Here is a 14,266-nt window from a genome sequence, read left to right on the forward strand (position 1 = left end):
CACAAAGAATACACACGCACAGCTTGCACACAACACACATGTACAGGGCTCATGCATATATGCACACAATGCGTATACACACAGGCATGCACAAACGTATGTATGTACACACAGGCTAACTCCCAGTAATGCCTTCCTCTTCCATGCTATCTTTATACACTCTTCCTCTTTCCGTCTCTCTGTACAGTGCCTCCCTCTCTACCTCTCCTCTGCAGTGAATGAGTTGACCTGACAGTGCTCCTCCTCTGCACTGAGTGCTGTGAGTCTCTCTCTGAATTATTTAAAAGCTGGGACCCCCACGAGTGCTTGTCTTCCCCTAGCACCCCCTCACACTCCCTCTCTCTCTCCTCTTCCTCTGTCCCTTCCTCTCATGCTTGTCATTCTGTCTTCTGGTGGCAGCTATTGCTTCCTGCATTCCTGTCATGTCTAGGTATTACCTTGATTAATAAATGTGCAAATCTGATACACAAATCACAGACATAATACTGCATCATTCAATGAAATAAAAGAAATGAAGATTTACAGTGGTGGAAAGTTGTGCATACTGTAAAGTACTGCAAATCACAGTTTATGAAAATGTAGTACTTTGAGAGTGATGTTTTGCCTTATGGTTGGTCACACAATTAGGCAATTATTAAAATGTGAGCAATTTTTTGAAGCATTTAATGTATAGAGTAAAAAAATCAAATATACTTTATGTAGTTTTCTGCAACAATGCCAATATCAGAGGGTTGCTTAAATGTTAAGACATCAGCCATTTTAATCAAATAGTAAAGTGTATAAAATATACAAAACTGACAGGTCTTTTGAGTACAATAATAATGGCCCACCAGAGGATGTTCTTCCTGCGGCAGCTGAGGAAATTCAAGCTCCCAGTGAAGATGATGGTCCAGTTCTACACGGCCATCATTAAGTCCATCCTCACATCCACCGTCATTGTTTGGTGTGCTGGGGCCACTGCCAGGGACAAACAGACTGGAGTGCATTGTGTGTTCTGCTGAGAAGGTGATCGGCTGCAGCCTCCCATCCCTCCAAGGCCTGTACACCTCCAGGACTCTGGGGCGTGCAGGTCGAATCACAGCTGATCCCTCTCACCCTGGACATGGACTCTTTGAAACCACTTCCCTCAGGCAGGAGACTACAATCCATTTGGACCAGAACCTCACACCACAGGAACAGCGTCTTCCCCTCTGCTGTTAAACTCCTGAACTCTAAATAACACCAACACCAAATACACTGCATTGGCACTTTATCCATCTGCTGATTGCACTGCTAAGTACTTGCATATCTGTACAGAACCATAAGCGGTACCATTATAGTCTCACTAAACCCATTGCTTTTGTCCATGCTGTATATCGTATATTTTGAACTTTAGCTTACTTGTTTATTCTCTTACTTCTATCTTTCTTTTCTTTTCTTTTTTACTGCATGTTTCTTATTTACTCCATGTTCTATGTATGCAGCAAACCACTGAAGCAAAATCCTAGTAATGTGAACAATGTTTACTTACATGGCAATAAACATGATTCTGAACTTTTACTTCTGATAGTCACAGTACATTTATTTATATAACTTGTGCACATTTTCACATGTACAGGTTGTACTCTACCTTTGCTCAGCTAGGATCGGCTCCAGCCTCCCCACAGCCCTCCCCATAGGATTAAGCAGTGTACATTTTAATTTATTTTATGTAAATTGCAGACATTACTTGTGATCAAGTTCACATATATTTTATTACTGGTAGCCTTACTTACATAAAAGATCTGAAAATGTATTTAAACTTTGATTAGTTAAGGATCATTTCAGTGTTTGAAATGATGCATATTCATGGTCGAGAAAATCCAAATATTTTAGGAGCAATATTAGACTCAATAGATACTAAACGTAACTTTCCACAGAACTCTGCAAAAATCATATGTCCGACACCTCAGGCCCCTTGTTTGCTTTGACCTACTTTGTGATTTAATTAAGAGTACATAGAGGACTAAAGCACAACGGATCATACGGATGGAAGGAGGGGTGATGGTTAGTGGTGTTTGTTGTTGTGTAACATTGCCATTTGTGACACGCTGGGTAGCAGGACAGCCAAGATTAGAAATGGCTCCTCAACCGGAAAGGCTTGGGTTGGAACTCATGTAAAAGTATTTGCTTCATTGTCCTTAAGCCATGTACATGTGTGTCTGGTGTTGGCCGCTAGACTTTGACCTCTAGGGAGGGGGTCAAGCGATCAATAACGGGACTCAAAAACTGATTGGTGAACAGACAGTTACAGGAGTTAATTGCATAGGCCTATTAATTTGTGGCACTTGTCTGACATTACATGTTGCTGCTCTTCATTCACAAACTGAGTGGGCTATTCTGTGGGGGTGCTACATTGCTACTATGGCCATGGTTATTCATAGCTCTTTTTATATTGCAGTCTGTCTCTCCTCCCTCTTTCTCTTTCTCTCTCCCTCTCATCATTCCCTGTAGAGATGGCCCTACCTCACTCTAACTAATCACCATGGCAACCTGGTAATCCCTGTACAGAAAAATTCAGTCTCTCTCTCTCTCTATCTCTGTCTCACACACACATATATATGCACACATGGTTGCACACATGGGCCCAATCACACTTGCACACACACTTATCCAAGCGTGCCCACATACACATATATACACACACACACGCACGCACACACACACACACACACACACACACACACACACACATAGGCAACCAATACACTGGTGTTTACTGGTAAGGCATATCTTACCACAAACACACATTTTCATGCATCATTGTGAGGATAAAGCTCCTCTGTATTTTTGTGAGAAGCTTCATGTGTTGGCGAGGTTTTAAATGCGCCACTGTTCGGGGAAAAGATTGTGTAAGTAAATGCTATTTGTGTGCGCACTATTTATGTATGCATTTTGTATGTGTGTTCATGTTTGACTGTATCTGTTGACTAGAAATCTGTGAGGAAATGTGTATGCGTGAGGTTGCATGTGTGTAACTGTAATTGATTTCACACTCAGGTCAATGGTTTCACAGCTACAAGAGAAAAAGCGCACACATTCACTCTAGTTAGCTTTCATATCTGTTTCACTGGTTTTTGCTTTGAATCCTGCTTTGACATTTGCTGCTGGCACTTCTATTAATAACCCATTGTCAGGACATTGTTAAAATGAATTTATTTACTGAATAAAAGTCTTACAGAAATAATATACAACACGCCTCATTGTGTGGTTGATTCAACAATATTCAACAGTCACTTCATACATACATCCTTTATGCAAAGGTACATTTTTAGGGTAAGGCAGGTCAGTTTATTACAATTACAAGTAAAAGCTTTTTAACCATAAAGCCTTTATATTTCAATTATAGTAAAGGCATGTGAATGAGCATTGTATTCACATATTTTTTGGCACACATACAAAGCCTTATTAATTTTGCTGAGTGGGCACCATAATGTTATCAAACCCCTCCCACTTCACTACCTCTACTCCTCTAATCAATAAAGCTCTTTGTCTTGACTGACAGGGTGGTTGGCAAATGAGCATGATTTTCAGGATAGATCAATAGGCTGATTGACATGTCAGATGGATGAAAGAATATACTTCAATCATGTGTATTGATTCTACAGACCGCGCTCTCACTGAGCAGCAGGGCGCTAATTGATGATGTCAGCACCTCTGTCAAAGGAAATCACCTCAGGACATCATAAACCTGTTCACTTTCTCCAAAGTTCAAACTGGTTACAGTGAGTACAATGCATTGTGTGTATAGCATCAGACATGACAAATACTAGTTTGGTTTGTATTTTATCCACTATGGTCTTTGGGGTCAAAATGACAAACACACCATTCAGTAAAAAGTAATGCTGTTTCTTTAACTAAATGTTGTTCATTTCAGTTGAAAACAGGAAACACTGCTGGCTGTTGTAGTGTATGGTTTTGTCCACTAGGTAGTGTATAAGATACAAACATACCCAAAGTTAACATACAAACTCAATTAGTGCACAGGATCATCCTAAGCAGCATACCTTTGAATAACTGTGTTTGCACATGTATTAAGCTTTAACATATGTGCAAATTTGTGCATATATCTTTTCTCTCTGTCTCAGCTTGTGTTTGCAAATGTGCAAGTGTGTTCCAGTATGTTTTCTTTTTCTTTCACCCATGCTCAGTGTTGCTTGAGTACAGGGTGCTGTAGGGTCATGTGCTCTGCTCCAGTGAAAGGCAGTCTGTGCATGCAGTAGTGGTGTACCAGCTCAGGAATACTGGAGAAGACACAGCTGCTCTGATCCAGTGTGTAGCACAAGCCTTTACTACTCTTAGTCTGGGCCACAATGATGTGCACACAACTCTGGCTGGTCCTGAAGCAGCAAGAACGAGACAAAAAACAAAAAACAAAAACATTAACAGAGAATATGAGAGGCATACAACCGTTTTTAGAGTTAATAAGTTAACCCTCAAAGACGTAAATAGCCACCAGTAACCAAAAGCTTTTACTGATCTAAAATATTCAATAAGATTGAACCACTAATCCTATCAATACATTTAAATGTATTCAGGTAAAATACAGTTTCTCAGCTTTTCAGTGGCATCAGATTTGGACGTCCAGAACATGGAAATGCTGTCACCATCAATATCGATTCATCAGTAAAATCCATGTAGTTTGACAAATGGCAGTGGTTGTAGATGTTTGATTTGATCAGTTAATGACATATGTTGCTAAAAAAACGTTTTCTCAGTTTTGATATAATAACCTTTGAATTTACTCTAAACTTTTAAGAACATCTACATGGTCAGTAAATTAAATATAGGAAAACACCTGATTCCCACTGAAAAAATGCATAATCCAGGTAAAATATTATAATAAATGGTGATGAATCACTGTAGACAAGTATAGGTCTTTAAGGGTTAACATGCTATAGGAACAGCAGTTTTCAGTTTACAATAGATACTCCATCATTTGATGAAAGACAAATAAAAATTTGCTACACATAGTATTTATGACCAAGACAATTAAATATAATTCAACACATTCACCTTCTACAGCTGTTTTCATCTGGTAAAAAAGCTGAAAATGGAAATATAATATTGTTATCGTAACACAAAAAATTCCTCTTTGATATATCTCTTCCCAAATGAAGTTATATAAGTTATTTTCAAGTTCACTGGAAATTTTGTAAATGGGGTTAAGGATATGGACTCTCGAATGAGCAAAATAAAAGAAACGTGCAAATGTGCACTCAGGCGTGCACACACATGCACATATATGTTGGTTTCACTACTCCTCTAAGGACCCCCGCTGCTGTAACACAGTCCCTTACTCTTAACCCCAGCCATTACAACTGAATACATAACCCAAGTCTTTACAACCCTCAAAGTGGACTCTACCCGTGGGGAACTCAATTTTTGTCCCCGCAGCGACACTATCCCCCATGGGTGGGTATGAATTCAGGTCAAAGTCCCCATCAGGATAGAATGACAAGGAACACAAACACAATGGCACAAATTTCAGCTTTCACAGTATTCCAAAAAAATCTGCTCTTGGCAAAATAGTTGGTGGCATCTGTTCTACAAATGACAGATATTGTCACGCTCACCTCTCCTGACACCTTTCATGTTGCCAACAACCTTCTTAAAAATATACACACACAGGTTCATTCTCTATTGTGGGAATACTCAACACATGACTAAAAATAATTAACAATGGATTTATTTATATTCAGTGTTTTTATAAAAAGCCTTGTCCATGACTACTTCTTAAAGGCTGTCAAATTGGCTTGTGGCATCAAAGTAGAAAAATAAATAAATAGAAGTATTATTTACACACACAACTTCTTTAAAAATATCAAGAGTAAATGAGTAAAATGAGCCAAATGAGCACTATAAATAAATATGTACATTTTGCATTTTAGAGTGCCATGTTCAGAAAACACACAATGACTATACACATAGTCGTGCACTTACTTCAGAGCGATGGAGTACTTGCTGGTTCCTGATTCGCTGTCTCTCACCAGGAAACTGGCTTCCCTGCAGCGCTGCAGCTGAGCCTCAGCCTGCTGGCGACTCACACTGCCATGGTACCAGCTAGGGGAGGTGAGGGAGGGGGTGGGGGAAGAGCGACAGCATATCACTGACATATAGCACACTGACATATGGAGATAAGTCAGATGTCAAGATAATGATAGGCAATGATTCTGAGAGAGAAAAAAGAGAGAAAGAGCCTGGAAAGAACAAGACTGACAGATTTATTTAGCATAAGTTACACTGACAGATATAAACTCAAACGTGAACCTGAGAGAGCAGAGAGATAAATAAAACAGAATAGCAAAACGGTTGCAGCTGTAGTGTCTCAGGGGAGGGCTATTATTGGGGCGCAAGGTGGTGTTGACAATGGCTACAGGCGATGGGCCATATATAAACAGATTGTACAGTATATGGCTTTGGTGCTAGGAGGCAAAACACACTGACATTCAGCAACAACATGATAGGAACAAATGCTAACGTGCTCTGAGCATGTTCCCTATGTGTTCCATCTGAAATAGAAAGGCTGCGATAATAAGGAACAAGACTATAGACTAATGAATGTTGCTGTTCTATTCCATGACGTCTCAACTGAATAGTGCACCATCATCATCATTATGAATTGTATGCTTAAGAGCAGCTGTTGGATTATTCTCTTAGTAATATATACCCAATTTCACTTTTCTAAAGTGGTTTGCTTAATATATCATGTTCAAGGATTTGGCCTTGAAGACTGGCAGCCTTTGCGATATATCTGACATCATAAGTCACCAGATCAGATAATGACAGACATCTGCTTGATTGCTTTACATCTTTTACTAATGGAAACTGATTTGCAGCCAAAACCACCAAGGAGGGCACTTTACCTCAGAACTTTATGTTTCTTACTAATGAAAAGAGTTGAGTTTAAAAAAACAAAAATTCTTCAAAATGTAATCTGTGTCCTTTCCTGTCATAACTGATGCAAAGCAGAGTAACAGAGAGAGCAGGGTGACAGGAAGTGCAATTGAATCTGCAAAGTTAATGAAAAACATGTCAACTCTAAATGTTGTGTTCGTTTTGATAAGCACTAACAATACACGCTTATTAGATAAAGATGCCGACATGTCTCAGCCTTCATCTCTGGTTAATTCCTTCTATCCATTAATCCCACTCTGAGTTGTGAGGGGGCACAGGAGCCTATCCCAGCATGCAGTGGGTGAAAGTTAGATCAGTAGGTAAGGACAGCACTTATATAAACAGAATGATACTTTTAAACTGTCTTGTGGACATGTGGAGTATGGATTTTCTTTATTTATTTACCTATGTTTATGAACCTTCAAACATCTAAACAGCTGCTGGGAGCCAAAGGTATCTACTGATCTAAAATCTTAGTAGCTTTTGAACCACTAATCCTATCAATACATTTAAATATTTCAGGAAAAATGCAGTTTCTCTGCCTTTTTTTTTCTTTTTTGGACATTCAAAGGCTCCATAATGAGCATGGAAACATCATCATATTCTGCAACATTGATTCACCAATAATAAAACCCATATAGTTTGACAAATGACAGTGTTTTTAGATGCTTGTTTTTATGTTCAGTTCATGATTTATTTTGCTTTTGCTTTGTATTTTGAGTTTTTTCTGTTTTGATATAAAAACCTTTGAATCTACTCTGAGCTTTGATGAAGATCTACACAATCAGTAAATAAAATATGGTAAAATATCGTACATGATGTTCACCAAAAATGCAAAATGCAGTGGATAATATTATTATAATAAAAGGTGATAAATCACTTAAGAATGCTTAAATGTCAAACAACAACAACAATAATAATAATAATAATAATAATAATAATAATTTGGAAACGACTGCAATAGTTCCTCCAGGTTTTTAAGGATTCTTCTGGATTTTTTGGAGTTTTTATATCAACTTACTCTGCTCTTTATCATTTGATAAGAGTTTTGTCTGGTTGAGAATTTCCCTGCTTGTCAGTTTTTCAAGTCAAGTCAATTTGAACCCTACAGTATAGAAAATCTGTCTCAAGTGGTGTTCTGATCTATACAACATACAACACCCTGTTGACCTGTCCAGTTTCAGTTTGAAGAAGGAAAACCTCCCCATTAACAGAGAAAAAAGGGGATGAACCTCAGAAAGAGCCTCAGAGGAGATTAGATGAAACTTTATTGATCCCACAACAGGGACATTCACTGGTCAAAGTAGCAACAGAATGAAGCGCAAGAAAAAAATGTGTGTGCATAAAGATAGTGGGAAAAAAACAATATTAAAAATAATAGTAGTAGTAGTAGGTAATAAAACTATAGGCTATATACATATTTGTATGAGAGATGTCCCTCCTCTTGGATTGAAAATAGTAAGATTTCACTGCCTAAAGACCTTATAAGGATGAAATACTGATAATCTCTCAAAGGTCCATCTCTTACATTTAAGAACGTCTCATCTATAAAATCTGTCCTTTTTCTTTCCTTACCTCTGCTTCTCCAGGGGCAGGCTGGGGTCCACTTTGGTGGCCTCCCCATCCAGTGGGGCACCAGGGGAGGTAGGAGACGTAGGAGACAGTTTGTTAGGTGTGGACGAAGGTGAGAGGGGAGAAAGTTTGAGAGTCGGGAAGGAGGGAGACGAGGGTATGAGAGGGGAGAGTTTAAGAATAGGAGAGGAGGGAAAGGAGGGAGAAGAAGAGGAGGAGGAGGAGGACACAAGGGTTTTGTGGTTCCAGTTTTTCTGCCTCAGGGTCTGCTGCTGCTGCTGCTGCTGCTGCTGCTGCTGCTGCTGCTGCTGCTGCTGCTGCTGCCGGCAGGAAGTTGAACTGTTCTCTTTGCTGGGTGAACAATCCACCGCCTCAAACTGAGCTAAAGGAAGCAGGACAGAAAATATCAACCTTTCAGAGTAAAAGTCTATCAAAGTATGCCAAAGCTTAGGTAAACACATCACTGGAAATTGATTCAGTGGGATTGTTTTGCTTCCTGTCTAAAGCAAACACAAATTGTTGTGGCATAACTGTACAAATAAAAGTCATGGCATCCTTCCTCCACACCCTAAACCCCCACCCTTCCCATCATCCCTCTCTCTGTCTCTACCTGACAGCGCTCTAACAATGTCCTCCTTCCTCCACTCCCAGGGCAGTTCATATTCTCCAGCAGGACGGACATCAGACTCTGGCCGTGTGACAGGGATCCACACCCCCTCACTGTCGCCGTCCGGTCCGCCTTCATATGGTATATCGTAGATATTTGGGGGTGTGGGCTTGCCCTCCTCTGCCTTCCCCTCTTTCTGGCCTCGGTCCAGCAGAACACACACTTTAAGGAGGTCCTTGGAGCCTCGTCTACGAACCTCTGCAACAGAAAGGTCATGTGTTAAGTTTACAGACTTTGTGGAGCTCTGTATAGTGCTGTATGTACTGAATTTATGTACAAAATTGAGGTATACTTGTACTGTACTTAAGTATTTCCATACTATGTTTGCTGCCTTATATTACTACACCACTGTATCTGAAAGGCAAATATTGTACTTTTAGCCACTAGAATTGTATCCTTGACAACTTCAGTAACTACTTATTTTGCAGATCACAGATTTTCATCCCTTTCCTATGCAGTGAAAACCTCCAATATTTAAGCTAGTTGAGTTCAAAATTCTCCATCAGTTCAGGCTAAATAAACACCTTGAAAATCCCCTTGAATTATCTTGCCACAAACCGTAGCCTGCTGTTATGATATGTGTTTCTCTTAAAACAATATAAGTTGGTCTTATAGAATATGATGCATTGCTGTATATTAAACTCCATAACAGTATATAAAATACCAATGAGCTTAAACACATGCAGCAGTAAAATTCAACATACCCATTAATGCAACAGTAATGTAAACTATAAATAATAGCAAAACAGTGACAGGTAATATTTTAATGCACACCATTACTTTCACTTAATATTTTTTTCTCATAAATCTTTTTTAACTTTTTTTTAAACTTAAGGTGGGTTTTGAATATCCTAATATCCTGGTGTAGTGAAGTATTTTACTTGTAATATATTTCAATACTTCTTCCACCACTGGAGATGTTTTTTTTTTTTTTTCATTACGTAACTAAGGAAAAGCAGCCACTCTTGAGCCCAGATTAGGTGTTTATCTGATAAAGGGCCAAAATGTGTTCAGACTTTATAATATTCTACATTTTATAATGATATGGATCAATGAATATCTTTTTTGGGGCTGAACGACGCTGATGCAGTGGCTGTTACCCTATTTAATTGCCACACAAACTTGAACAAATTATAATATATAGTGGAACATAACATGTTTGCAGTTCATATGGTTTGCTGCTTCATTGAGCTCAGTGCACTCATTTTGTATAATATTCACACGTTTGCCTTAAGTCCCAAGTATAATCAATTAATGAGCTCTTAGTGAACCTTGTCCTTTGCTAGCTGTCAGTAATTACTTTTTTTTTTTCTCTTTTTTCAAAATTATGCAAACACTAATGGACTGAAGTGCTGATTTGAGTTTTAGGGTTCTGATATACTGAAGAAATACTTGTTTGGATGACTAATGTCATCTTATCTTATACTAAGTAATGTTATTTTTCCACACACTATATTGTAGTCTTTTCTCTGGACACTGTTTGTTTTGATAAGTCTTTACATTTTAGGGAAATTTTACTTGCTGTGTTTCTTTGCTGTCTGACAGGTAGCCTGCGTGTCTGCACCATTGTGTGAGCAAACAATGGAGTTACAGGAAGAAAAGGTCAACACAGCTGCTGATTGGCTGACTGACCAGGTCTGACTTCCTGACTGCTGGGAAATGATTGGGTGAAACTGAGGTGGGGAGGATGGGGACCTGTAGGAGAAGGGTGGGGTGAGGGGTCCTTAAAGTTTTTTTTCACACATAAGGGACCATCAAGTATTATGTGTGTATGTGTGTGTGTGTGTGTGTGTGTGTGTGTGCGTGTGTGTGTGTGTGTGTGTGTGTGTGTGTGTGTGTGTGTGTGTGTGTGTGTGTGCACGCACGTGTTAAGGGGGGAGGGGGGCACAGGGGCCAACTTCCTATCAAGAGAATGGGGCAAAGGAAACAGAGGCAGGAGACAGGAAGTTGGAAGAGGAAGCTGCACCCATTGTCCCTGCACAACACTGTTGCTATAGCAACTGCCAGCAGCAGGCAGGGAAGCCAGCAGCGAGACCAAGGTTCTTGTCCGGCTCTGGGTCACTTTAAAGTGGATTTTAACAAGAATTTCATAAGAATGTGTAAATTATGTGACACTGCAGCAGAAGTCGAAAAGTATGCATACTGTATATCCTACTAAAATGGAAAAAAAAACACTTCAAAACCATATTAAGTAAAAACATGTAAGTTTTATCAGCAAAACTAAATAACAAGTAAAGTAATTGTCCAGTAAAATCCTTGCTCTCAGTGTTAAACTACTATGAATTATGATTCTGGATTATATTATTCCTTTATGTAATTTTGGGTAGCATCATCATACTGTATGTCAGTGGTGTCGCTGTCCTGTGAGAACCACCTATCCATAAAAAGTAGACTTTTAAACTCAGAAAAACAGGCCTTTTAGAGCTTTTTGAGAACACTTTCCCTAAATAATCCAATATGATTTTACAAGCAACTAATCCTTCAATTTATGGACAAACATTCAACTAATCATCTTCAGAGATATATGATTTTTACTGCACAGGAGGGGAATTTTTTGCAATCTGAAAAGTAACTGAAGCTGTCAGATAAATAAGGGAAAATTAAAACAAAGTATGAGTAAACAATGTAGTTGAGTAGAAGAGTAAAGTAATTTAAAATGGATGTGCAAAAGTACTTCAAATTTGTACTGAAGCACATACTTTTGTAAAAGTAATTATATTCCACCCCTGACTTGCAGTCTTGGCATCACCTTCACCTTCACATTACATTAACTGGCAAATCCATTTGTCTACTGTCTGTACATGACAATGAGTGAGCTCCTGATTATAATAAATGGTGTATATAAACATTAGGCTTTCAAGAGTAATGTCTTTGAAGGCAGAGTGCAGTCAAGGAAACATTAGCCCTTTGATTTTGTCACTGAGATAAATGATCCTCCCCGTCTGACCTCACCTGTGATGATGACCTGGGCGTCATAGGGCTCCATGTATCCATCATTCACTCCTGCTCTCTCAGCCTCTCTCTGCTCCTTGGTTTTCTCGGCATCAAAAGGATCTGCATAGTCCTCCAGGATAATCAGCTGTGTGAAGGAAAGAACTGTCAAATAGAACAATGCAAGGTTTCTATACCTATTCAGATGTTACATTTGTGTAGGAACAACAATGGGGAGAGGATTTCATACAGTGTGTACGTGTGTGTGTGTGTGTGTGTGTGTGTGTGTGTGTGTGTGTGTGTGTGTGTGTGTGTGTGTGTGTGTGGTGTCCATGACAGAGTGACAGTAATGTAGAGAAAAGCGGAAATGCTTGTGCAAAGAGGTCAGTGCATTGTGTTGCCTGTTTGATCTGACACAATGTAGTGAAACTGCATTGTATTCCTTTGATAGGGATGGAAACTGAATACAGGGTTATGATCTGATGTGGGAAGGGAAAACACAAAGGAAAACACTGACCTCAACCCCACAATGACATTAGTTTTTGCCCTGTATATCTACTTCCAAATGTTGCTGTAAATGTTTGTGTCTTGTGTAGTTTTATTCTAAAAAAAAAAAAAAAAAAAAAAACCCAGATAAAATATACAATTCCAAACCTGGTTCAGGGGTGTACATGACTAAAAGTTACTACTCACCGTTGTTTTGATGTCAGGCCTGCCCTTCTCATTCTCTGGCAGCTTCTGTTCACTTCTCCCGTTGAGTTTGGGGTTCTTGTCTTGCTTGTCCACTTTGATCATCCTGCTGATGTACGCCTGCGCCAGACTGGAGGTTCTGACCTGACGGTTCTCATCTGAGGTCCCAGTCTCGGCCTTGGAGTTTTTACGACCTTTCCCAGATGTCAGGGTGTCCCAGACCGTCCCACCTGACCCAGTGTTGCTACGGCCTAATTCTGTTGCTGAATTTTTCCTATTTCTCCCTGCCAGTAAACCCCCCACTCCTCCATCTTTACGCTGATTTCCTTTGAGACTGTCTCGAGAAAACGACGGTTTTGGACGGGTCTGAGGGCCAGATTCAGAGGCAGAGCGGACCCGTTCATTTCCGTTCTTCAGATTTATGGGAAAATCTTTAAACCATTTTGCCATGATTGCCAACGTTTTTATTCTTCTCACAGAGTGAAAATGTGATAAATCTGAGGTTTTGCACAGGTTACGTTTACAAGTTGCGCAACAGCTTTAACTTTTACGCACAGATATTTTACGCACGCCACTCCTGAGGTAAATTCGACATAAAAATGCAAGAATCTTCAGTTGACAAATTAAGGAGAGCCCACTTTGCGGTGTTAAACGGATTCCTAACACTTAAAACTCCCTAACATCTGAAACCTTCTGGTGCGTCTTGGAGAACATTGGCGAGCGCCTCTTGTTGCTGTCACCCTGCACCTGCAGTAACAACTATCCCTGCAGTTTGAAGAGTAGCTTCTGCAGAGCGTAAACTCGAAAGAACTGAAAGTTTTTCTTTGAATCCAGTACAGATCCCATTCCCGGAACGTAAGATGGTGCGTCCAGGCAGTGGACAAGGAAAAATGATGAGAAGTTAGAGAAAAGCTCTGTGTGCGCAGACTGTGGGATGTCGCTGAATATGGGGAGGTGCTGTGCGTAAGGGGCGGGCTGGGGGTTATCCTGTCATCACTTCTTACACATTACACTGGTCAACAAGTAAAATGCATATATATATATATATATATATATATATATATAACTAGGGAAACTTAAATTAAGTAGCCTTATGGTTATTATTGTGGCTATAGTTGTCAAGACGAGTGTCTGAGCTGCCATTTCTCTACTCTGTCATTTTCAGATTCCTTCTAGTGTAAGATTTGTCAGTCCGTTTTATAAATATACATTAATGTGTGTAATTTCGAAACATTAACAAATCATCACTTATGTTGTTTGTTTTCTAGTTAGTCTGTTTGCACATTTTTTCTCTGAAGTAGATAATGTGTTAAATTAATCAATGGTGACATCAGGAAAATATTTTGTGCTGAAAGCTTCTCTAACATCAGTGCTAAATGACAAGTCACCTATCAAATGAATTATACTTTTAATTATATTTGTATAAGTCAATCATAAGTCAGAAAAGTTGTGATTAAATGCTGCTGTCATTTCATATCAATATTGTCTGAA

General features: G+C 39.3%; 1 protein-coding gene across 5 annotated transcripts; it reads right to left on the reverse strand.

Moving 5' to 3' along the window:
• Positions 1 to 3,157: 3,157 nt before the first annotated feature.
• she (Src homology 2 domain containing E) lies at positions 3,158 to 13,702 on the reverse strand. Of its 5 annotated transcripts, none has more exons than XM_030159183.1 (7): positions 12,779 to 13,702; positions 12,107 to 12,233; positions 9,098 to 9,352; positions 8,812 to 8,869; positions 8,491 to 8,772; positions 5,962 to 6,081; positions 3,158 to 4,358 (listed from the first exon to the last, which is right to left on the reverse strand). In XM_030159183.1, exons 1-7 carry the CDS (start codon positions 13,223 to 13,225, stop codon positions 4,166 to 4,168), a joined length of 1,482 nt encoding a protein of 493 aa, XP_030015043.1. In that variant the 5' UTR covers positions 13,226 to 13,702; the 3' UTR covers positions 3,158 to 4,165. The 5 variants fall into 5 exon arrangements, with proteins under 5 accessions (XP_030015043.1, XP_030015042.1, XP_030015041.1 ...); XM_030159182.1 differs by having other exon boundaries at positions 8,491 to 8,775; XM_030159181.1 differs by having other exon boundaries at positions 8,491 to 8,778.
• Between the last annotated feature and the right edge of the window lie 564 nt (positions 13,703 to 14,266).

The sequence above is a fragment of the Sphaeramia orbicularis genome, chromosome 16 (genome assembly GCF_902148855.1).
Source record: "Sphaeramia orbicularis chromosome 16, fSphaOr1.1, whole genome shotgun sequence".
Taxonomy (NCBI): domain Eukaryota; kingdom Metazoa; phylum Chordata; class Actinopteri; order Kurtiformes; family Apogonidae; genus Sphaeramia; species Sphaeramia orbicularis.

Excerpts from the sequence above, each read along its gene's own strand:
- she (XM_030159179.1), bottom strand. The coding sequence starts at position 13,225 with ATGGCAAAATGGTTTAAAGATTTTCCCATAAATCTGAAGAACGGAAAT. Across the intron at positions 9,353-12,106 it reads CGCCCAGGTCATCATCACAG|AGGTTCGTAGACGAGGCTCC; the intron begins GTGAGGTCAGAC and ends TTTCTGTTGCAG. Across the intron at positions 4,359-5,961 it reads AAGTACTCCATCGCTCTGAA|GACCAGCCAGAGTTGTGTGC; the intron begins GTAAGTGCACGA and ends TTGCTGCTTCAG.